This window comes from Loxodonta africana, chromosome 11 (genome assembly GCF_030014295.1).
Source record: "Loxodonta africana isolate mLoxAfr1 chromosome 11, mLoxAfr1.hap2, whole genome shotgun sequence".
NCBI classification, from domain to species: domain Eukaryota; kingdom Metazoa; phylum Chordata; class Mammalia; order Proboscidea; family Elephantidae; genus Loxodonta; species Loxodonta africana.
The window spans coordinates 434,430-460,878 of NC_087352.1; the positions used below are offsets into that span (position 1 = coordinate 434,430).

Here is a 26,449-nt window from a genome sequence, read left to right on the forward strand (position 1 = left end):
CTCTATCTTAGAATGCTGTTCACTACATAAACGTCTTCGAAGAGATGGTCTGGAACAAAAGGCAGTCGGTGTCTCTGCTTGCAAGATGTGCAAATTCTTTCAGAACACAGAGGAGGAGGGAACGCTTCCCAAATAATTTATCACTCCCATATTACTCTGACACCAAAACCTGTTAAAGGCTTTACAAGAAAAACTACAACCACAAAAATATTTTTAACAAAAAATCAAGAAATTAAACCCAACAGTATCTAAAAATTGTATATCCTAGAAAGCAAGGTTGGTTTAACATTATAAAGACAATCAACTAATTCACCGTATCAAAAAAAAAAAACTGCAACAGAAAAATTATATGGTCATCTCAATGGATGCAGGAAAAGCATATGACAAAATTCAACACCCGTTCATGAAAATAATTCGTAAGCTTGAAATAGAAACTAGGAATAGAAGACAACATGCTCAACCCTATGGAAGGTATTCATAGAAAATCTTCGGCTACCATACTTAATGGTTAGAGACTGAATACAATGATATTAGTTCTTACCACTCTCAATCATCATTGTACTGAGAATCTTAGCCAGAACAATACAGCATAAAAAAGAGAAAAAATGCACCCAGATTGGGGAACAACAGAAGAAGTCATCTTTATTTGCTGGTGGCATTATCATGTAAGCTAATCATCCTAAAGAACATACAAAGCAACCAGAAATAAAAAGATTGCAGGATACAAGGTAAATATACAAAAATCAACTGTATTTCAATCTAGAAGAAACTAACAAGTTGCATTTAAAAGCAATAAAATTTAAAAGTGAAATACTTATGGATAGATTTAACGAAATTTACACAAGACCTGTATAATGAAAACTACAAAATGATACCAAGAAAAATTAAAGAAGACCGAAATAAATGAAGAAATTATTCCATATTCATGGATTATAAAACTCAATATCTCAATATTGTTATGATGATAGTTCTACCAAGTTGATATCTATAGATTCCAGGCAATCACTATAAAAATTCCAGAGAATTCTTTTTTCTTTTTTTTAGAAATCAACAGGCTGTTTCTAAAACTTATGTGGAAATGCAAAGGAGCCAGATTAGCCAAAACAATTTTGAAAAAGAAGAACCAGAGAACTCATATTACTTGCTTTCAAGGCTGTCTATAATATTAACTATAGACATTAATCAAGATAGTATGTTATTGCATACAGACAGCCATGTACATCAGTGGACCTAATTGTGAGTCCAAGGGTGGATCCACTCACATATAGCCAACTGACTTTAATTCAGCAACAATGGTGCTGAACAACAGGATAGGCACGTGGACAAAAATGAACCATGACCTTTACCTCACACTCACACACACACACACCACACACACACGCTAAGCCTACATGGATCGTGGACCTCAATATAAAACCCCAAATCATGAAACTTCTGGGGAAAAAACCTTTGGAATTTAGAGTAGGCAAAGATTTCTTTGATAGGAAACAGCACAATAAAATGATAAAAGTGGATTTCATCTCAAAATTTAGAAACTTTTCCTCTTCAAAAAACACAACTAAGAAAATGAAAGTAGAAGCCATAAACTAGGAGATAATATGTGCAGCATCTATATATGATAAAGGACATGTCTCTAATCTATATAAAGAGCTATTACAACTCAAAAACAAGACAAAAAATGAGCAAAAGATTTGGACAATGACTTCACAAAAGAAGATATATGGATGGCCAATAAGCACATGAAAGGATGCTCAACATCATTAGTCATCAAGGAAATACAAATTTAAAAACTACCGTGATGGTTAATATTAAACCCAATACCAAGTTTGTCAAGGATGTGGAGAAATGGAACACTCATACGTTGGTGAAACTAAAAAAATGGTGTATCACATTGGAAAATAGCTCAGCAAATGATGTAGCAATCCCACTTGTAGAATTTTTTAATTGTGATATAATTCACGTACTACAAAGTTCACCCTTTCAAAGGTTGATTCGATTTTTAGTGTGTTTGTAAAGTTGTGCGATCATCACCATTATCTAATCCCAGAAATTTTTCTTCACCCTGAACATCCTGCTTCCTGTTCTGCTTCCTCCCCGCCCCTAGTCCTGGCAACCATTTATCTACTTTCTATCTCTATATGGATGGATCTATTCTAGACGTTTTGTATAAATGGGGTGGAACAATACGTGACTTTTGTGTCTGGCTTCTCTCACTTAGCATGTTTTCAAGGTTCACCATGTTGTAGCATGTATCACACTCCTAGATATTTACGTAAGAGAAATGAAAACACTTTTCCACAAAAAGACTTGTACACAAATGTTCACGGCAGCTTTATTCATAATAGTCCAAAATTAGAAACTATCCAAATGTCCATCAACAAGTGAATGGATAAACAAATTCTAGTACCTATGTACTTTAAGAAGGGAATCAGCTTTTAATTATAAAGAAATTATAAAACGAGTTATCTGGACCTAGAAGTATTTTATCCAAAAACTAGGTTATAAATACCTTCTCTGCTTATAAGAGAAGTTAGAGGATACAGATTACAACTCAAGGAACCAAACAAACAATGTATTTGTTAACTAATGAGACGGGATCTCTCAAGAGTAAATTTAACAGGAATTTATCTTCTATTAAAAGTGAAAGGTTTCTCTTTAGAGTCTTCCTGCCATCCAGTGACAGGAGATAAGCACATGTCTGTTATCAAAAAATGTGTTTAATCTCACAGGTCCTGTTTTTATACATGTAAACTTTCAGAATCTTAAAACAGCTAGTATAAGACATGATAATTGTTTAGAACTCACTTGTTAATTTGTACATATCTGAACCTAAATTAAACTTACTGTTTATTTTCCTTTTTCCTACTTAAAGCTCAGCCCCTTCTTATGACATGACTGTACAAAACCAGGTATGATTTCCATATTTGAGAATCAGCTGTCAGAAATTAAAAGTGTTTTAACAGTCTAACCTATTGGGGGTAAGGGTAGCTTTGTTCACTTATACATTTATGGAAGGAAACTGTAAAGCTATACCAAAAAAAAAAAAAAAAATTGCCATTGAGTCAATTCCAACTCATAGAGACCCTATATGACAGAGTAGAACTGCCCCATACAGCTTCTAAGGAGTGCCTGGTGGATCTGAACTGCCAGCCTTTTGGTTAGCTGCCGTAGCTCTTAACCACTATGCCACCAGGGTTTCCATAAAGCTATACAGAGGGACAGAAAAGAAGATTCAAATATGAAGAGAAATATAACAAATCTTGTTTTAGAGTTTACCATATTATTTTCTGTTTACTTACCTATTTGTGAGTTTCTTGACCGCCAGCCTTGTGTATTAATCTTTATTTTAATCCTTAGGGAACAGCATAATATCTGGCACATGAAGAGCTTAATACAGGTTTTGTTGAATGAACGAATCCTCTTTGGGCAGCTTTCATTTAGTCATTTCCTTATTCTTACTAGTCCATCTTATAGAAAAGCTAGATACTGCTCAACTCACACATCACACCTATGGCTGCCCTCATTTGTGGAAGTCTCACTTTTTTTTTAAACCTCTCCCACCAGAGTGGGAGAAAATGAGACATTGGCCTAAATTCTTCTTCAATTGTGTTTTGGTCTTCATTCTAAAACTGTACCATCCTCTCTGTTATCAAGCCACCTATGCTTCCTTCTCCTAAAATGTACTTCTGTCTTCCTAGATCAGGCTTGGTCGCTCACTAATCAGTTGATCTGTTGCCTGAATATGTGAATGTTGGATAATGAGGGGTGAGGCACCAAGGTCAGGCACGGGGTTGTCTGGTACCCTCCCTCTAACCTCTATCACCCACAAGTAACTATGGAACATGACCCCAGAGGGAACTGTATCAGGCAGAAAGTTTCAGGGTAAAGAAAGTAATGTTTCAAATTTTTTTTTAAACTATAATATCTTAGGACAGAAAGAGAAAACAGCTTGGGATATGATGATCAGAAAAATCAACGTGGCAAACCAGTGCAGACTGTTGTCTCACAACACAGTGCAACCCCATAGATCAGGGGTCGGCAACCTATGGCCCATGGGGCAAATCTTACCACGACATATTTTTATACATAAAGTTTTCCCGGAATACAGCTACACCCGTTCATTTGTGTATTGACAGCTTCTTTTGAGCTATAATGGCATGGCTGAGTAGTTGTGACAGAAACCATATGGCCTGCAAAGCCTAAAATATTTACTACCTGGCTCTATCCAGAAAAGGTCTGCCAACTCCTGTGAGATGACATGTGTTAGGGAAGCATATACACCTGAAGACCTACTGTAAAGACCACAAATACCTCTTGGAGACACAGTGCATGGTTGTATAGAAGAAGCAACAACCTGGAGGGCACCACAGGGGACTGAGTTGGGAGCAGCTTTTGAGTTGTCCCTTCCACTCTACCATTTTGCCCTGGATGTTTTATGGCTTAGTTCACTGCCACCATGTCTGGGCCTCAGGGAGAGGCTGGATCTCTGCTGGGTTGAGGATAACAGTAGGTAGCAACTGTCTGCCTTGCCCAGGTGTGCCTTCTTCCTCCTTCATATCCCAATAAAGAGGCAATTTAAATTAATGGAGAAAAGTTCTCAGAAGAGAGCTGTGCCCAGAGAGGATACGAAGAGAGGATCCCTCAGGTGTAAGTCACCTACTGAGAGGACAGAAGTGAATGGGTCCAGACTGTGGTGCTGTGGTCTCTCTGCTATATTATTTAACTGTTTTCTTGTTGTGCCCGCTAATGCAATTAGTCAAAAAAAAAAAAAAAAACCATTGTCATCGAGTCCATTCCGACTCATAGTGACCCTATAGAATAGAGTAGAACTGCCCCATGGGATTTCCAAGGGGTGGCTGGTGGACTCGAACTGCCAACGTTTTGGTTAGCTGCTGAGCTCTTAACCACTGTGCCACCAGGGCTCTGCAAAAATTAGAGGCATACAAATCTGATATGAGGAGATAAAATATTCATTATTTGCAGGAAATGATTATATACTTAGAAATCTTAAGAAATAAGTTGAGAAACTGTTTTAAAAAGAAAGAAAGAAGATAACCCAGTTCTGCATGGATTAAAAACGGTGAATTTCAGAAATAAGTAGTCTTCATACATACAAATTAATGTCAAGAAATGTGAAGGGTCTGAGATTTTGCACCAGATGCAAGCTAGAAGGTTAACCCGCCCCGGTTTCACAGATGTTGGCAGAAGACACGAGGCTCCTAGGTCAGAGAGAAGCACAGCAGTAGCAGTAGCCAGGGTATCATCATTTTTCTTGCACTGGTTCCCGGAGCCCTTATTCTCAAACAGTGTGACACGAAGAGGACCTGGTGAACCTACACATGTAGCAGGTTACATTGCAGGAGAGGAACCCTGAGCTTAGGAGACCTGAGTCTCTTATAACAGAATGTAAGCCTACACGCCCTTTGATCCAGAGGGAAATACTATCTCTTGTCTTCCAACAGTATTTCCTATACAAACATCCTTAAAAAGAGTGTGGAACAAAGGCGGTCAGTGCCTCTGCTCACAAGATGTGGAAGAATGTAGGAAAATGATGGAGAACTGTCTACCAACAGAAGGTATAACCAAAAAACAAAACAAAAAACCAACAACGCAGATATACAATACCAACATAAAAGGCAAAATACCCAGGAATGAACGTAACAAGAAATGTTCAATATCTAGATGAATAACATTTTAATATCCTCCTAGGGGATTTAAAAAAGACTCAAATGAAAGTACATATTACACCTGTTGTTAGGAAAACTCAACATCCTAAAAATTTTAATTTTCTTTGTGATAACCTATAAATTTAACACAATTCCAACAAAAATGCAAACAGGAAAAATTTTGGAAATAAACATATGGATCTAATTTCATATAAAAGCCAGAAAAAATTCTGAGGGGGGGGCAAAAACCAGTAACGAGGGATTACTGGCTCCATCAGATATTAAAATACATTACGGCGCTTCAACAACTTTCACTGCATGCTACTGGCACATAGACAAAAAAAATTAATGCAACAGAACAGAAAATCCATAAATGTACCAAATGCATTTGGTAATTTGGTATATGTTAAAGGTGATGTTTCCAATAAGAGGGAAAAGATGGAATAGTTGATAAATAGTGCTTAGAGTCAGGGTGGTCATATGGAGGTAAAATTAGATTTTTATGAAAAAAAAATTTTTAATGTAAAAAATGAAACCAATAAAGTAGCAGAAGAAACTGTGGGAAATTTTAAAAATTATCTCAGGGTGGAGAGAGCCTTTTAACTATGAATCAAAACTCAGAAACCCTAAAGAAGATACTGGTAAATTGGTTAACATAAAAATCAGTTCTGCATGGCAAAAAAAGGACCACGATAAAATCAAAAGACATACAGTAAAACAGGAGAAAATACTTGCAAATCACACCATAAAGTGGTAACTGACCTACTATATAATAAAAATGCTACATGCCAATTGAAAATTGAGTAAGATATAGAGAGAGTTCACAGAAAAGATGCTCTAACTCATTCATAATAAGAAAAAAGCAAATTAAACTATGCCGGAATATTTTCCACCTATAAGATAGAAAAAGATTCAAAACATTCAGTAGTTTGATGACTTGACCTAATAAATGAGAAATTTATACCTACAGGGCTCAGAATACATATACTTTTTGAAAATCTATGTATCACTCATAAAAATTGATCACATGTAAGGCTATGAAAGAAGCTTTATTTAATTCCAGAGAATCAATATAAGCGTCTGACTGTAATACATAGCATTAGAAACATAACAAAAGGTTAGCTAAGCCTTCTGGGTTGCAGAACTCCTCTTGCTTTCTTCATGTATGATGTCCTTGATGTCATTCCACAACTCGTCTGGTCTTTGGTCATTAGTGTTCAACGCATCAAATCTATTCTTCAGATGGTCTCTGAATTCAGGTGGGACATACTCAAGGTCGTACTTTGGCTCTCATGGACTTGTTCTAATTTTCTTCAGCTTCAACTTGAACTTGCATATGAGTAATTGATGGTCTGATCCACAGTTGGCCCCTGGCCTTGTTCTGACCGATGATATTGAGCTTTTCCATCGTCTCTTTCCACAGATGTAGTCAATTTGATTCCTGTGTATTCCATCTGGCGAGTTCCATGTGTAGAGTTGCCATTTATATTGGTTAAAAAAGGTATCTGCAGTGAAGAAGCTGTTGGTCTTCCAAAATTCTATCATGTGATCTCCGGCATTGTTTGTATCACCAAGGTCATATTTTCCAACTACCAATCCTTCTTTGTCTCCAATTTTCACATTCAGATCACCAGTAATTATCAATGCATCCTGACTGGATGTTTGATCAATTTCTGACTGCAGAAGTTTGTAAAAATCTTCAATTTCTTCATCTTTGTCCTCAGTGGTTGGTGCATAAATTTGAATAACAGTCGTATTAACTGGTCTTCCTTGTAGGCGTAAGGATATTATCCTATCACTGACGGTGTTGTACTTCAGGATAGATCTTGAAATGTTCTTTTGATGATGAATGCAACAGCATTCCTCTTCAAGGTGTCACTCCCAACATAGTAGACCATATGATTGTCTGATTCAAAATGACCGATACCAGTCCATTTCAGCTCACTAATGCCTAGGATATCAATGTTTGTGCATTCCATTTCATTTTTGACGATTTCCAATTTTCTAGATTCATACTTCGTACATTCCAAGTTCCGATTATTAATGGATGTTTGTAGCTATTTCTTCTCATTTTGAGTTGTGCCACATCAGCAAATGAAGGTCCCGAAAGCTTGACTCCATCCATGTCATTAAGGTCAACTCTATTTCGAGGAGGCAGCTCTTCCTCTTCTGAGTGCCTTCTGACCTGAGGGGCTCGTCTTCCAGCACCATATCAGACAGTGTTCCCACTGCTATTCGTAAGGTTTTCAGCGGCTAATTCTTCTCAGAAGTAGACCACCAGGTCCTTCCTCCTAGTTTGTCTTAGTCTGGAAGCTCAGCTGAAACCTGTTCACTATGGTTGACCCTGCTGGTATTTGAATACCAGTGGCATGTCTTCCAGGATCACAGCAACACACAAGCCCCCACAGTATGACAAACTGGCAGAGGCGTGGGGGGTCTTCATACAAAACCAAAAAACTTAGTTAACCACTATGCCACCAGGGTTTCTGGGGGGTCTTCATAAGAGAATCCAAATGCTCCAACTCACCAGTAGTCAATCAAAGAAATGCAAATTAAAACATGGATAACGTAAGAACTGGTAAAGTACAGGGTCAGTGGAAAAGAGGAAGACCCTCAATGAGATGGACTGACACAGTGGCTGCAACAATGGGCTGAAGCATAACCATGGTTGTGAGCATGGTGCAGGACCGGGCAGTGTTTCATTCTATGGTACATAGGGTCGCTATGAGTCAGAATTGACTTGACGGCACCTAACAACAACAACGTAAGAATAAAGGTGTTTTCCGGGATGTAGAAAGAGGCCCTGCTAGTGAGAATGTAAACAGACAGCCATTCTAGAAAGCAATCTGGTTATACGTAGTAAAATCAAGTGCATAAACCCTTGTCCCTATAGCCCCATTCCAGGGTGCATCATATTACAGAGATAATCTAGCTGAGATTAATAAGGGTGCCTTTTTTTATATATATATACTAGGACGTGGTTTGTGGCAGCCAGGAGTTGTATCCATCACTGTAGGAAAAACGTTGAATGAATAAGTAAAAAGTAGCAAATATATACTATGAATCACTATGCAAAAGTTAGAAGCAAAGAATAGTATTACAGCATTGTGCACAGAGGAATATGGATACATCTAAAAAACTGTGCTGAGCAGAGAAAATGAACTCATAGCATTAATGCCATTGGTGTAAATTATAAACACACAATATATGGTCTAGTTGATAAAGGATACACACACATGTAAGGATGCATACAAACATACCTATCCATAACTATGGGGAGAGGAATAGGAACTAGAAATGAAGGCGGAAAGAACAAACGAAATGAGTGTCGCATTGAACTATGTTGCTAATGTGAATTGAGGATTAGGATTGGCTCAATCCCTGCACCTGAGGTACAAAACAAAACAACAAAAAAAGAGCCATATCTTTCTTTTTCTTTCTGGCCTCTATCTCAATAGAAGGCAGAGTCTCGACAGCCTCAAACATTCCAACAGTGGGAGAGCTGAGACTCAGGAGATGCAGAGCCCCCTCCAGGATCAGAAAGAGACCACACTGCTATTTGAAACATCCATGTGCTGGGAGACAGGACACGCGTTGAATTTACAATTCTGTCTCCCATGAGTAGCTGGCTCTCAGACATGCAATTCCACTTTCTGTGTTTGATTTCATCATTAATAACAACTGCCATGTGAACTGTTTACGTATATTACATTCTCTCAAGAAACCCTCACAAAAGCCTGAAAGGTTGTTATTATTCCATTTACAGCTGAATAAACTGAGGCTGAAGGAGGTACAGTCGCTTGTTCAAGCTTCTCTAAGCTGATATCCACCCAGGTCTAACTCCAAAGCCTCCGCTAGTCCCACAGAACAGCAGATACTCCCACTGCCTTTTCTGGAAGGACATGCGAGGAATAACGGTGAAAATGCCTCTAAGAAAGCTGACCAGGGAGCTGATTCATTCACCTGTCCCTGAAGGTTCTCTCCCCTCGTGGCTTCAAGAAATTTACTTTTCTTCACCATCTAATCAATTAGATCTCCCTGTCCTGAGCTTTGCAGAAAAAGCAGGAAGTCTTTGAGTACAGCAAATTAGTATGCTAAATAGGAGCTAGTAATCAATGTGAAATCATGTTCTAAAAAGGAATTTTTTTTCCAGTGGTTTCTAAGAGACCCAATCATAATGGCAGCAACTTTGCCCAAAATTCATGTGCAGTCCTGGCATCCAAGTACGTTGCTGTCGTTAGGTGCCACCCAGTCAGCTCCCGTCTCACAGCGACCTTCTGCACAATGGAACAAAACGGGGCACGGGCCTGCGCCACCGCCATGACTGACCGCAGATCACAGTGTGATCCACACAGGACTTTCACTGTTCGAAGTCGACTGTCAGGCTTTCCTCCTCGTTCATCTTAGTCTGGAAGCTCCACTGAAACATGTTTTCAGCATCATAGCAACACAAAAGCCTCCACTGGTAGATGAGTAGGGGCTGCACGTGAGGGTCACTGGCTGGGAGCGGAACCCAGGTCTCCTGCATGGAAGGCAAGCAGTCACTACTGAAAGGGACCCAGACTCTCGAAAATAAGTCACATAAAATTGTGCATTTTGTTTGCTCAGGGAAAGCTGTCTGAAATGCATCAACAGGAAAAAAAAATGAAAAGAAAAACTTTCTGTAGGCAGAGTAAGCGCAATTGTAATGCATCTTAAGCTGTTATTAGTCTTTCACACTCATATCAACTGAGACTTTTTTTCCTCAGTTCATGTTTTTTTCCTAAATTTTATTTTGTTGTTTTTGTTGAGAATAAACACAGCAAAACATATACCAGTTTAAGTTTCTACATGTACAATTTAGTGGCATTGATTATATTCTCTGAGTTGTGCAACCATTCTCACCCACCTTTTGTGAGTTGTTCCTCCCCCACTACCATAAACTCACTGCCCACTAAGGTTCCTATCCAATCTTTTGAGTTGCTGTTGTCAATTTGATCCCATACAGGTAGTTCTTAAAACAGCATAATGCTCAAAGAAGATCTTTTTTACTAGTTAAGCTAAACTATTGTTCAGTTTTAAGATGCCTTCAGGGGATATTTTTAGTTTGAGGTTTAAAGGTTATCTCACAGCAATATCATCAGGGCTTCATCCACCCTCCATGGCTCCAGAAAGTCTAGAGTCCATGAGAATTTAAAATCTCTTCTGCATTTGCCCCCTTTTGATCAGGATTCTGCTACAGAATCTTAGATCAAAATGTTCAGCAATGGTAGCCGGGCACCATCCAGTTCTGGTCTCCTGGCAAAGGAGGCAGTTGTTCATGGAGCAATTAGCCGCACATTTCATATCCTCCTCCTATCCCTGACTCCCCCGTCTTCCTCTGTTGCTCCAGGTAACAAAGACCAATTGTTGTACCTCGGATGACCATTCACAAGCTTTTAAGACCCCAGGCGCTGTGCAATGAGCTAGGAGGTAAAACAGAAGCACTGAACACATTATTAGGCCAATTAACTGGGATGTCCCATGAAACCATGACCCTAAACCTCCGTACCAAGGAACCAAACCCCATGAGGTGTTTGTACATAAGCAGCCTCAGCAGCTGCTTTTTGTCGTAAATGTACCTATCACATGACTTTTGTCAGTTCAACTTTTTACAGGTGTACAGCTTATTGACAGCATTTACAAGAATCAGCCAGGCCACTCTACCTTTAATCAATGCGATTTTTTCCATCTCTGTTAACCCTCTTCCCCCCACCCCACCCCACCCCCTTTGTAACCACTAATAAGCTTTGGCTTCTTGTCTTTTCATGGAAGTGAGGTCATACAGTATTTGTCCTTTCATGACTGGCTTATTTCACTCAGCTCCATCCATACCGTAGCTTGTATCGAGACTTCATTTCTCCTACCGGCTGATTACTGTTCTTTGTATGAACCACATTTTGTTTATCCATTCATCTGCTGATGGGCATTTAGGTTGTTTCCACATTTGGCTATTGTGAATGGTGCTGCAGTGAATATCGGTGCGCAAGTACGAGTCTCTGTTTTTAAGTCTTTTGGGTATATACCTAGGAATGGAATTGCTGGATCATGTGGCAGTTCTATTTTTAATTTTTTGAGGAACCAAGACGCAGTTTTCCACAACAGCTGTACCATTTTGCATTCCCACCAGGAATGGGTAGGGGTTTTAATTTCCCCACATTCTCACCAACATTATTTGTTTATCTTAGCCATACTGCTGTTATTAGGTGCCATCAAGTCAGTTACTAATAAGAGTGAAATGGTATCTCATTGTGGTTTTGACTTGCATCTCTCTGATGGCTGATGATGCATCTTTTCTTGTGTTTGGTGGCCATTCGAGTGTCCTCTTTGGTGCAATGTCTATTCAAGCCCTTTGCCCATTTTACGACTGTGTTTGTTGTTGTACTTGTTGTTGAAAGGTTTATATATATTTTGACTATTAGATTCTCGTCTGAATTCAGACAACTTTTAATTATCCTTAATTTTCAAACGACCATTGTTATTTAATTGAAATGTTTCACAAATTCTGAAACAAATTCAAGTTTTTAAGGCATAGTTTATACTTCTACTGTGAAGTTGGGCCATCTTTTTCTCTGTGGGTATAAGGAACTATAAAAAGCAGAAAATATAGCATATAAGGAAAATTCAGCCTTACTTAGACTTATTCTTACTACCCCAAATGTAGCTAGCAAGGCATTTTACTGAGAAAAACTATTTCCTTTCTTAAAGGGGGAACTCCTGTTTCTGATGCCATGTCCTCTTTGAGATGTACATGATTATTTTCTCCTTTTCTGAATTTCTCCTGACTTTATGATGGAGGGTAGAAACACTGAGGATGCATCTGGAATATGCTATTACTACCAGAAAGTAAGGACAGCTGCAAAAAGGTAGCTTAAAGTGTCCTCCAGTGCTAAGTTCTGAAATATGAGCATCAAAAATATGAATTAATTAAAATTTGTTAAGATTGTTAAAGGGCATAAATTCATGAGACTCAAAAGAAAAATGTTGATATAAAACGCCCAAACACAAGGAAGGTCATAATGAAATAAGTACTGTGTAATACATATGGATCTCTTTTCTGTTAGGCGTATGAGGCATAGAAATGTGCCTAGATTTGTGTCTGTGTATATGTGAATGGATAGATTAGATAGATAGATAGACGGAGCCCTGGTGGCATGGTGGTTAAGAGCTCAGCTACTAACCAAAAGGTCAACAGTTCAAATCCACCAGCCACTCCTTGGAAACCCTATGGGGCAGTTCCACTCTGTCCTATAGGGTCACTGTGAGTCAGAATCGACTTGATGGCAACAGGTTTGGTTGGTTTTGGTTCCATGGCCACACTATTTAAATTTACTTACACATCTTTTTATTGTCTGTTTTCTCCATTAGAAATTAGTTCTACAAACAGGGATTTTTGTCTGTTTAGTTCACTACTGATTCTCCATTGCCTACAATAGAACAAAGCCTGGCACATAATTGGCACTCAATACAAAATTTTAAAATGAAATAGACACAGACACACATACATGAACACAAATCTTCTGCTTAATCAAGACTAAACAAAGAAAACTCTTAAATATGACAAGCAAAAATTGCATACACTGTAACAAGGCAGAAAGATGTGTTCAACACTAAAGGTCATACATAATGTTGTTGTTAGGTGCCATCAAGTTAGTTCCTACTCATAGCGACCCTATGTAAAAAAGAACGAAACACTGCCCCATCCCGCACCATCCTCATTTCATTATGTCTGAGTCCATTGCTGCAGCCTCTGTCAATCCATCTCATCAAAGGTCTTCCTCTTTTTTGCTGACCTACTTTACCAAGTATGACGTCCTTCTCCAGCAACTGGTCCCTCCTGGTAACATGTCCAAAGTCCATGAGATGAAGTCTCAGCATCCTTGCTTCTGAGGAGCACTCTGGCTGTATTTCTTCCAAGACAGACTTGTTTGTTCTTCTGGCAGTCCACGGTATATTCAATATCCTTTGCCAACACCATAACTCAAAGATGTCAATTCTTCTTCTGTCTTCCTTCTTCACTTCGCAGCTTTGGCATGCATATAATATCAAAAGTATCATGGCTTGGGTCAGTCCAGCTTCTTGGATTATCTGCTCAGCATACACACTGAATAGGTATGGTGAAAGGACACAACCCTGATGCACACCTTTCCTGATTTTAAACCATGCAATATCCCCTTGCTCTGTTCCAATGACTGCCTTTTGGTCTATGTACAGGTTTCACAGGAGCACAATTAAGTGTCCTAGAATTTCCATTCTTTGCAATGCTATCCATAATTTGTTATGATCCACATAGTCGAATACCTTTGCATAGTCAAGAAAATACAGGTAAACATCTTTCTGGTATTCTCTGCTTTCAGCCAAGATTCATCTGACGTCAGCAATGATATCCCTTGTTCCCCGTCCTTTCTGAATCTGGCTTGAATTTCTCGCAGTTCCCGGTCAATGTACTGCTGCGACCCCTTTTGAATGATCTTCAGCAAAATTTTACTTGCATGTGGTATTAATGATAGTGTTCAATAATTTCCACATTCTGTTGGATCACCTTTCTTTGGAATGGGCACAAATACAAGTCTCTTCCAGTCAGCTGGCCAGGTTGGTGTCTTCCAAACTTCTTGGCATAGAAGAGTGAGCACCTCCAGCACTGCATCCGTTTGTTCAAACATCTCAGTTGGTATTCTGTCAATTCTTGAAGCTTGTTTTTCACCAGTGCCTTCAGTGCAGCTTGGAGTTCATCCTTCAATACCATTGATTTTTTATCATATGCTACCTCCAGATTAAAAAAGGGATCCAAGAGTCAATAACCATTGATCCCACCCAATAAGAAAGTGGAAAGAGTTCACCAGTGTGTTCTAAATGAATGAGTCTAATAGTAAAGACAATTAGCTGCAGGCTCAAACTCTCACCTCCTAGAACAGGAATCTCTACATGGTCCTAGAAAGTATGAAATACTAATAAAATGTAAATTTTCAGTAACACTAAAAGATTAGGTCAATTATCACAAGACAGTGGGTTGCACATAAACGAAACCTCAGTGCACAGAGAAACACCATACTGCAACATACAAACACCTATGCTAAAGGCATGGGCGTAAAAGATTTCTTCAATGTTACAAGTGAAGTTTAATCATACAACCAGAGAATCAACCAGTGGCCTGGGCTTATGCTTACATGTATTTTCTCCATAAGGCACATCACAGTCTTCTTGTGCTTAAGAAAATAAACAGTACACTTCAGCATTGTGCTTGGAAGCCATTTTAAACAGTGAATTCACCAACAAAAAATGTGAAAAATGTAGCACTAAATAGACTGCAAAAAGGACATTTGTTTACAGTATGAGAGCTCAAACAAGAGAGCGGCAGGTCACTTCATTCAACCTCAGCTGGGAAAGTGTCCGGTGACTCACATTTTTCACTGCTGTGTGCATGTCCACAAATGATCATGAATACTGATTTTTGGATTACAAACATATTTTAGGGAGCAGGCAAATTTGCAAATACGGAATCTGTGAATTATGAGGATCAACTGTAAATATTCCTATATCTCCAGGAAGTACAAGAAATAATAATATGAAGTAAGATTATACTAATGATTTTAGATTAGATGTGATATAAGTTTGGTAATGTTTGATAATCATTATATTTGTTTCTGTTCAAGGCTTGAAGTATTGAGTCCTACTATATCTGTAGTTTTTTTTAAAGAGAATTTGTTTTAATATTTAAGAATTTTCAAATTTTTATTAGATGTTTAAATTGACTATTAAATTATGAAAGTAGCCATCATCCATGCACATATATAGGCTCTTCTTTTTTCCCTAATTCATTTGTTATGATCTGTTTTTATATATGCTCTCTGGACAATGCTCAAGATTCTTACTGGTTCTGAATGTTCAAGGTGGCTAAGTTTCCATATCACCAAAGTTTACCTCCCTATATCTATGCAGATAAGATAGGAATATATTGCCCATACCCTCAGGTTCTTCATCACTCTGAAGAATGGCAATGATTTATTCTCTAGAAATCTTAGGCTCCAATTGCTTTACTTTTACCGTTAGTTGAAAATGGCTGATCCTTTTTGTCTGCCAAAAATGCCATGTCTGATATCTCTAGTTTCAAAGAAATTATCCATAAACTTCTTCAACCAAGCTTACAGCCCACCTACAAAAGAAGACCTCATTTAAAATCCTATCTTATTACCGACTACCACTCAACATGTTCAAATCAACACTGAAAGCAGAAAAACAAATAATTCCTTTAAGATGAAGCACCATTCATTAAACTGATCCATCCAATCTTCTCTTAGCTTGCCATTCTCTCTTTAAAGGCTTATGGTGAGTCACTTCTGCAAATGGTTTTAACTATTTAAGGGAAGCCTGTTAAGGATTTTACTAACTGAATTTTGAAAAATTCATCTTTATTGTGACTCAGACTAGTAAATACTAATTTCTTATCAATATATAAAATGTAACAATTCTCTCAGTTTTATAAGGCTGTATTTCCAACTTTCATGTACTTGACATATCATAACTTTTCTCCTCAGGATAAATAATTATGCCATAAAGAGGATTAAGGCTTTCTAACAATTACAGTAAACACAGGGTGTGTGAGTCAGGACTCTGAATTCCAAGTTAAAAATGCAATTCAAATTAAGCAAAAAAAGGGAATTCATTGGCTCATAAAGATGAAAAAATAATAAATGGTATAGACTTAAGCATGGCTGGATCTAGATCAAACAATGTCAACAGATATCTCTCTCATCTTCATTTTCCTCTGTGTCAGTTTTATCTTCGGGAAAGCTTTTCTCATGTAGTGAGTGGCAAAAATGATACGGTTAGTTTTTAATCTTACTTAATTATCAAAGCTAGCAATTCTGGAAAAAAAAATAGTCCTCTCTTAATAACCATATAATTCCTCAAAGGACTATATTGTCCCAGACAAGGCTGTTTGCCAATTCCTTATTAATCACAAGTTGGCCTGTGACCAATCCCCTGCTCTCCATGATTATCAGTTTCATCAAAATCACATGCAGTGGGGCTGGGGATAAGTCAAAAAATGGGTTATAGATAAAAACAGATGTCCACTTCTCATGCTATTTCAAGTAAGAAAAGCGTATGGACTGAAGGCTTTTCCATATATACTACATTCATAGAATTACTATCTAAAAAGAATGAAATGATAATCAATAAGTAGTGATGATTAAATGTTCTCTTTCCTATATTTGTTATAATAGAGGGTTTCTCTATTATGAATTCTCTGATGTCGCCTAAGGGCTGAGGCACAACTAAAATTATTCCCACACTCACTGCACTTACGGGGTTTTTCTCCAGCATGAATTCTCTGGTGTAGCCTAAGGGATAAGATCTGATGGAAAGCCTTCCCACATTCATTACATCCATAGGGTTTCTCTCCAGTGTGAATTCTCTGATGTTGATTAAGGTATGAGCCACAACTAAAGGCCTTCCCACATTTGTTACATTCATAGGGTTTCTCTCCTGCGTGACTTCTCTTATGGTGAATTAGAACTAAAGCATCACTAAAGGCTTTCCCACATTTACTGCATTCAAATGGTCTCTCTCCAGTATGAATTCTATGATGCCGATTAAGTTGTGAGTCAGTCCTAAAAAACTTCCCACATTTGATGCACTCATAGGGCTTTTCTCCGGTATGAATTCTCTGGTGTTGATTAAGGTGTGAGCGATAGCCAAATGTCTTCCCACATTCATTACACTTGAAGGGCTTCTCTCCTGTATGAATTCTTTGATGCAGAGTAAGGGCTATGCGCCTACTGAAGGCTTTTCCACATTGATTACATTCATAAGGTTTCTCTCCAGTGTGGATTCTCTGATGTTGATTAAGGTGTGCACTCTGTCTGAAGGCTTTGTTACATTCCTTACATTCATATGGTTTCTCTCCTGTGTGAATTCTCTGATGTTCAACAAGGAAAGCATAACGGCTAAAGGCTTTCCCACATTCATTGCATGAAAAGGGTTTCTCTCCAGTGTGGATCCTCTGATGTTGAGCAAGGTGTGCACTCTGTCTGAAAGCTTTGCTACATTCTTTGCATTCATATGGTTTCTCTCCAATATGAGTTCTCTGATGTTCACTGAGAAAAAAGTCATGGCTAAAGGCTTTTCCGCAGTTGTTGCATGCACACGGTTTCTCTCTGCCGTGAGTTCTCTGAGGCTGAGTAAAGAACGAGTAACAGCTAAAGGCATCACCACATTCATTGTATCCATGGTGTAATTTTCCAAAATTCGTTGTCTGATGTTGAGTAAGTAATGAGTGAAAACTTAAGAGATCTGAAAAATCATTACTTTCATAAGGTTTCCCATGAGAAGGAATTTCTATATCCTTAGTAAGGTGTACACTCTGGTTGAATTCTTCATCACAGTCACTATCTATCAAAGATTCCTTTTCAGCATGGAGTCTTGCATGTTCAATTATGACTGAATTTGGGGGGACAATTTCTTCGTAAGTATCAGATTTATGTACTGGCTCTTCTGCAGGAACTCTGTCTTGTGTTAACAGTACTGACTGCAGGGGGCTGCTTCTCCCAGAGTTACTATATTTACGCTCTCTTTTCTCAGCAGGGATTTCCTTTAGAGTTGTCACTTGCCTGATACACCTCTCCTGATTTCCCTGATGCTGCTCAAATTCACCCTCATATTTCCAGACTTCTCTGAAATCGGAGCACTCAAAGTCATGACTTGTAAGCCTTTCTATTACCATCCCCTGGGATATTTCATCTTCATCAATGTACCATTTTGGAGATATTTCCGTAATTTCACACCAAGACTCCCAGTCTGAAAAATATCAAGAACATAAATACTCCCTTTGCCAGGAGAAGGAAAATGTTATCAAAGAAATTAGAGAATTTAATTGTAGAGTGAAACAGGGGAAAAAGTACATAGCTCTGAATACAAAGAAAGCACGAAGGATAAAGAAAGTTGATAGAAAAGGTAGTATGTTAGTGATGGGGAGGAAGTGATAGGTGAAACTGGAAAAATGCAGATAAAGCTAAATACCAAGAACATAAAGGATTGAGGCTGACTGACTGGATCATAGTCACACTTTCCGGGCCTCTAGTCTTTAAAGCCTCCAGTCCATCCTGTACTGGTATTCACAAGACTGAAAGCCCCATGATGTTTACTTCTTTTTTGTCTTACTGTTGTAGCCAGTGCCTAGGGCAACTGGGATTTTTCTCAGTGTCTAGAAGAAATCTAGAGGTCTGCTTTTCTCAGCATTGAGAAAAAACTGATGCCTACAACAAATACATACAAATATATGTGTTTGTTGAGGTAAGGCAGAAAAAAAAATTTTTTTAAAAGGTGATCTCAAAGAGAGGGAAAATGAGAAAGTCCTTTTCATGTGTACCCCCACAATAATCAGTCAATACTACAGGGCCACTATGAGTCAGAATCAACTCGACAGCAATGAGTTTGGTGTTATACTCAATTATATAGAATCTACTACTATGTGCCCAGCACCTAGTAGAGGGAAAAAAAAAAAAATCTGAGACACAGGTCCTTCTCCCTTTTTTAAACTCTAAGGAGAGAGATAAAACTTTTATGTCCAATGATTCAGTATGGCACGAAATCAAAGACTTCTTAATGTGATATAGATATAGATCATTAGTAGTTACAAAATGTGAGAAAAAAGAAAACTCAAAACTCACTAGTTTAATTAAAGAATAATTCCTGGAGAATAAGATCTTGGTTTTCAAGGCTATGATCAAGTTCCCAAAATACAGTGATTATTTCAGTAAGAAAAACATCTGCATGTTTTGATGTGCTTAAGCATTATTTTAGAACTGCATGTGAGCAGTTTTGGGTTAGATACAGTCTCCCCATAAGTGTTTTCCATTTGTTGCAAGAATAAATTAGATCATCACAAAATTAAAAAGAAGAGATTATGCACCTCTACCTTCCTTTTTTTCCAATACACCCTCCACCCAAGGAAAGCCCCCATCCCTAGTAATCCCTCCTACATACAGTCCTGATTTTTCTCTTACCTGAGCCTCTATCTCAGCCCAGGACTGAGAGGGCTTTGTTCGCTTATCCTCTGATAGGTCCACACTGTTATTCACTCTTTCTGCAGAAGCACAACTATTTCTGTTCCCTCACCCACTCTCCTGGAACCTCCTCTCCTGTGTCATCTCCTAGGGCCACTATATTCACTCTTACCAAGAAATATTTCTTCTCTATTCCAGGCAAATGGAAGCTTTATGCAATAACAAATGTAACAGTGAGTAAAAAAGGTCTGATGGGAGAAGATTATAGACATTTTCACACATGGGGGATCTGAGGTATCTGGAGCTCCAAGAAAGGGAAAGGAAAAAGGAGGATATTCTGAGCTTAGGCAGACGAACACTCCATAAGAAGTAGTCATCTAAGGGAAGTATAGTGCAGGAAATAAGCATTGTATGTGTGGAAGACACACTCACTATGACTAGAGTAGAGAAATAAACAACGATCTCATGATGGCATTCAGCAAAAGAGAGAAGGGAATTCACCCATATTATTAACTGATTGAAGGAAAAGTGAAGTTACAGATTCAGGAAAGTGGAAGAGAATCAAACAGGCATCTATGTGGTATAGTGGAAAAAACATAGGCTTTTGGGGTCAGACAGAGGTGGGTTTGAATTCCAACTCTGCATCTAGCTAACCAATTATTCTACCTTTAACAAACTGATGAACCTACCTGTAGAGCCTCAATTTCCTATTAGGCAAAATGAGGTAACCTTGCAAGTATAGTATAAGGATAAAAGATAAGATACTTGTGGCGAAATGAGTTCCTTTATGTGGCCTTTTGTCTTGGTCCTTTGGAAAAACACCTTGAGAGATCTTCCCCCTAAACCCTGAGGAGTTACCTTTGCCCTAGTTTTCTATCCCAGAGGGTTTGTTACTTTTGTCCAGGTTCACTGACATTTCCTGGGCAAGCTGTAAACAACTTGGTTTTGATACTTTTTGTCTGGCCCTGGGCTGCACCTGCCCTGTGATTGGTACGCACATTGCAGGGATTGGTCAATAGACTTTGCAAATGAGGTGAATTGTAGCCCAACGGCACCTACTCTGCAAATAAAGTGTCTGTGGCCTACCAAGAGTGGACTGGTCAGTTTGTGGCCCTGCTGGGAGGGGCAATGCCTTGAAATTGACAAAGTAGTTGTATATATACATTCAGCCAGCCCTACAGAGGACTGGCAAACAGAAAGCAGGAAGAGAAGCAGAAGGAAAAGAGAGAAAAGAAGCAGAGGGAGAGAGAAGGCAAGGAACCTCCTAAAAAAGCTGAAACACAGGTTAAGTGCTGTAACACTGAAGACAGTGAGGGGCCTGGAAGGGGCCCAGTGGCAGAGCTGGCAGGGGCAGACAGCAGGGCCTAGAGGAGCCTGTCCATCCTCAGGGGGCCTGCGAGCTCTGCCTACATGCTTCCTGATCTTGATTCCTCAGGTGTAGCCTGTAAGTCCTGACCCCAAGTTATATCCTGTTTCTTAATAAACCACTTAGCTGTAATTACAGTCTGTGAGTTCTGTGCGGCTATTGCAGTGGATTAATAAACCCACAAGAGAAGTAGAGAGTGCTGTGAGACGGATGGTTGGTGTGATGGTTACGACTGTGTGTCACCTTGGTTGGGCCATGATTCTCAATGTTTTGGCAGCTGTATGATGAGATCACTTCCCTGTTGAAATGTGATACGTGATCACCCCCATGATGGAATATGCCGAATGGTAGGAGTGGGGGCGGGGCCTGTGGCGGCTCATCACCCCCTCAGCCTTCATCTCTCCGCCCTCCACTACCCAGTTCCTTCCTGCTTGCCTTGCTAAGGTTTTTTGGCTTGTTCTAGATCCTGCAGCTGCCTCTTGTTTGTCCGACCTCTGGTTCTTGGGACCTGAGCTAGCAGCTTACCTGCCGATCTTGGGATTCATCAATCTTCACAGCCTGTGAGCAAGATTCCTGCTCTCTGACTTGCCAATCTTGGGTTTGCAAGCCTCTGCAGCTACGTGAATCAGGAGAAACCTCTATCCTGATCCATGGATTTGGGATGTTTCGGCCTCTACAATCACATAAGCTGTTTCCTTGAATATAAATCTCATTCTCTCTATATACATATATGTATTTTGTTATGCTTTACTCTAGAGAACCCAGCCTAAGACAGGTGGTGTCAGAATTGGTAAAAGGTTGGAGAGTGGAGATATGTCTGACCTCCACCTCATATGGATCAGCCATGGGCTGATCGTGATTCTCATTATCCCGCATGAAGTTAGATGGTACACTGCAATGGATCACTTTTATATGGACTTTCTCGCCATGGTCTTATAACTCCCACCCAAGTGATTGGGTGGGACTATGCAAATAAGGTAATTGTGGCCCACCAGGGGGTTGGGCAGCTTTGCCATTCTGCTAGGCTTAAAATGAGTAGTCCCAGAGGTAAAAGGAGAGGATCTCACCACAATCAAGAAAGAAGGGCCAGGAATGGAACACATCCTTTAGACCCAGGATCCCTGTACTGAGAAGCTCTTGGAACTAAGCAACTGAGAGAGACAGAGAGCTGTAACACTGAAGACAGCAAGACGCAGTGGCAAAGAAACAGCAGCAGCAGAGGCAAGAGAGCACAGTGAGCTTCCTGGGCCCATGGAGTCAGAAAGCTGAGTACCTTTGGACAGGAGGCTTGCTGGTGGAGTACGGTGCCTCTGGGCCGTTGGTGGAGCTAGGTTTGCTGGCCCATGGAGCTAGAGCTGGGTGCCTTTGGGCCAGGGCTTGTTGTTGGAATGGAGTACTTTGGAGCACTTATCGGGAGAGCTAAAAGAGCTTTGTAATACTTACCAGAGCAGGGCAGAGGCTAAGGGACTGAAAGAGCTTTGTAACACTTGCCCAAGCAGGGCAGAGTCTGAGGGGCCAGAGAGGAGCATGCCTGTGGGTACGGCTGAGAAGAGGCTGTCTTGATCAAAGAATTGTATCGTGAGTATTCCTAAACCTGAATTGTAACCTGTTACTTCCCTAATAAACCCCATAATCATGAGTATTATCTGTGAGTTCTGTGCGGCCACTGCAATGAATTATCAAACCCAAAAGAAAAGAGTGCTGTGGGAGGGACAGTTGGTGTCAGAACTGGTAAAGATGGCGGAGAGAGGAGGCACGTCTGACCTCTGCCTCGTAGAAATCAGCCTTGGGCTGATCAATGCTGATGGTGATTCTCTCTCCATTTCGTGAAGTTAGAAGAGGTCAGATGCCGCTCCCTACCCGCCCCCAACACACACACCATTTTTACAGACTGGTTCTGACACTACTGACATTACTACTCCCACCAGTTTACAATACTTACAGCATACTCATAGCAGTGCCTGGCTCATTACAGATATTTAATAACTCATATTTCAGATAAAATGAAACAAATTAATATATAGTAGTAGGCTAAGATATTATTACATCTATGTCTGGCTAAACCAGTTGCTGTTGAGTCGGTTCTGACTCGTGATGACCCCATGTGTGTCAGAGAAGAGCTGTGCTCATGTTTTCAATGGTTGATTCGTTGGAAGTAGAACACTAAGGCTTTCTTCTGGGTGGACTTGAACTGCCGATCTTTTAGTTGGCAGCTGGGCGCTTAGCCGTTTGCACTATCCAAGGCCTCTATGTCTTATGAGGCATTACAGTCTGATTGTCAAGTGGCAAGAAAACAATGGAAAAGGCAAATTTTGGGTCTAGAATGTATCTAGGAGATAAGTCCGATATCAAAGATATGTAATTTCCAACTGGTTATTACCTATAAGTGGATAGAAGTTAGCAGTAAAAGTATGATCGACCTTGGAATCCAATCAGAAACGTATACTAATTATGCTAATGTATAACGTTGGAAGAGGTAAAGGTCTAACTAGACTGTGGATCTACTCTCCCAAATGTTCAACCATGGGTAAGAACAGGTAATAGATAAACTGAAAAAGTAAATCATCATTATATCCTTGACATGAAACCCAGGAGAATCTGATGGGATGTCCTGGAAAAACAGATGAGACCTATGGGTAAATCTTAAGAAAATGGAAGGAGGTCACTGCTAATAGCCAGAATATGTTCCAGTGAAAAGCCTGACCAATGACATACAGACTGAGAGATTGTATCTCTTCTTTAAAAGACTGCATGAAGCTACGCTGTCCAAGATGGCAGCCACTAGCCTCATGAGGCAATTTAAATGTAAAGTAATTAAAATAAAATTTAGAAAAACTCAGTGTCCTTAACCACACTAGCTACATTTCAAGTGCTCAATACACAAGTATGGTTAGTGGCTACCGTACTGGCAAGCACAGACATAGATCATTTCCATCGCTGCTGAAAGTTCTATTAAACAGCACTGGATAGAGATCTAAGGCTAATATGACAAAAATCTTGCAATTAAATGAGGAAAAGACAGAAAAATTGGGATGGGGCAAGTTAAAGGGAAAAAGAATTAGAACAGAGCTTTGGACGGAGAAAAAGGAAAATGGTTGGAATTATCTTTTGTATCTCATTAAGCTGAGGAATGTGAAAATTGAAGAAAGGCACCTGGATCTAGTCAAACTAGAGAGGTAGAAGACAGATTGCAAGCTTGTAAGATAGTGAAAGAGAATTTGAAGTAAGGCAGTGAATGGAGACTACAATTAATATATATGTGATTGGGAGAGAGAAGGGTGAGCAAAAACACTAAAAAGGAATTATTTTAAAGAAGATTTAAATAAACATGAGATGAACTGCACCAAAAGAAAAAATAATATATGTATGCTTCCTTACCCCAAGTTAATTTATATCTGGTTAGTTTTAATCAGAACACCCGGAGGGTTTTATTTTTCATCTTATAAAATTATTTTGGAAGGCACATAGAAAAATGGTCAAGAATATTTTTCAAAAATTCTGGGACTGATGTCAGCAAGATGACAGCATATGTAGTTCCATGCTCCTGTCCCCCCACAGAAACACCGAAAACAAGCAGAAACCGGCAAAGTCAACTTCGTCAGAAGTCAGAGGTTTACAGCAACTAAGCAAATGCTGAATCAAGAAACAAGCAACTTCAAAAAGACAAGCTTTGGTTTTCTATGTGCTCACGCCCCACTCCCTCCCTGGCTTGGTGGCAGTCTTAAGCAGAAGCAGCCCACACTCTCAGAGAGTGATGCTGGTCCCTGGCTCCAGAGAGAGAATCGCAGACCTTATTCGCAAATTATTGTCTCTGTCTGTTCTAACCTGTCTGAGACCTAAGTGAAGGACTAATGCAAGGCACTCACCTCTGTTGGACCTATCTCAGAACACACGCAGGGTAGAAAAGTGATGGGTAAGCCCCAAAACTATAACTTACTGCAGTTGCCTGGGGCTAAAGAGTGCAACTGAGGCAAATAATAGATGCTTAAAGACTGAGAGGAGAAGCAGGGAGAAAGGTTCTTTGGGAAATTAGGGCATTCAAAAGCACTTATGTATAAGGGAGAATTTAGAAAGCCCACACATGCACAGGGCCAGACACATGCTCAGAAAACACTTGAGAAAACTGCTTTCACCTGATCCCTAGGCTCAGTGCAAGCCTGGCTAAGTGCTGAAGGAGTGTCCCAGCACACAGATAATCTGAAATGCCTGAGAGGTTTTATTTATTTATTCTCAACTAGTGTTCAAGGAAATCTCTGCCAAAACGCTTGCTGAACACAAGATAAGGAACAAAAACTTCAGTGTCTTTGCAAAAGTAATTAAAGGGAGTCACTAAACACATGGACTACTACAAACTTCAATAATAATAATAATAATTAAAAAACCCATCAAACTCTGAGGAAAGGGGGGAATCTGATTTTCAGAGTTACCACGTTATAATATTCAAAAAAGAGGACAACCCTCAACAAGATGGACTGACACGGTGGCTGCAACAATGGGCTCAAGCACAACAATGATTGTAAGGCTGGTGCAGGACTGGGCAGTGTTTCATTCTGTTATACACAGGGTGGCTATGAGTCAGAACCAACTAAAAGGCACCTAACAACAATATTCAAATGTCCAGTTTTCAACAACAACAAAAATCACAAGGCATAAAACAAAACTGGGAAGCATCACCTATTCAGAAGAACTAAACCAACAGAAACTGTCCCTGTGTAAGACCACATCATGGACGTACTAGACAATGACTTTAAAACAATGGTATTAATATGCTCAAAGAACTAAAGGAAAACAAGAAAACTATGCATGAGCAAAATGGATAGACCAATAAAGAGAAATTATAAAAAGGAGCCAGACAGAAATACAGGAGTTGAAAAGTACAATAACAAAAATGAAAAATTCACTGGAGGAATTCAACAGCAGATTGAAATATGCAGAAGAAACAATCAGTGAACATGAAGATAGACCAGTGAAAATTTTTGAGTCTGAGGAGCAAAAAGAAAAATAAAGTGACACAGCCTAAGGCACTTGTGGGACACCAACAAGTGGACCAACATATGCATTACTGGAGTCCCAGAAAGAAAAGAGAGAGAGAAAAGGGCAGAAAGAATGTTTGAAGAAATAATGGCTGAAAACTTCCAAAATCTGATGGAAGACATTAATCTACACATTCAAGTAGCTCAGTGAACTCCAAGTAGGATAAACTCAAAGAGATCCAAAGTTAGACATAATGTAATAAAACTGCTGAAAATCCAAGTCAAAAAGAAAACACTGAAAGCAGCGAGAGAAGCAAATCATCATGTCCATCCTCAATAAGATGAACAACTGAGCTCTCATCAGAAACCATGGAGGTCAGAAGATAATCCGATGACATATTTAAAGTACTGAATGAAAAA

At 39.3% G+C, this 26,449-nt stretch overlaps 1 protein-coding gene across 6 annotated transcripts in view; it reads right to left on the minus strand.

Annotated features, from left to right (window-relative positions):
• Nucleotides 1–11,323: 11,323 nt before the first annotated feature.
• Nucleotides 11,324–26,449, minus strand: part of ZNF527 (zinc finger protein 527) — a 29,535-nt gene continuing 14,409 nt past the window's right edge. For all 6 annotated transcript variants that reach the window (XM_003422295.4, XM_064293232.1, XM_023541464.2 and 3 more), the window contains one exon: nt 11,324–18,482. In XM_003422295.4, the coding sequence (XP_003422343.2) occupies nt 16,876–18,482 (1,607 nt within the window). In that variant the 3' untranslated portion in view covers nt 11,324–16,875. The remainder of the gene's footprint in view (nt 18,483–26,449) is intronic.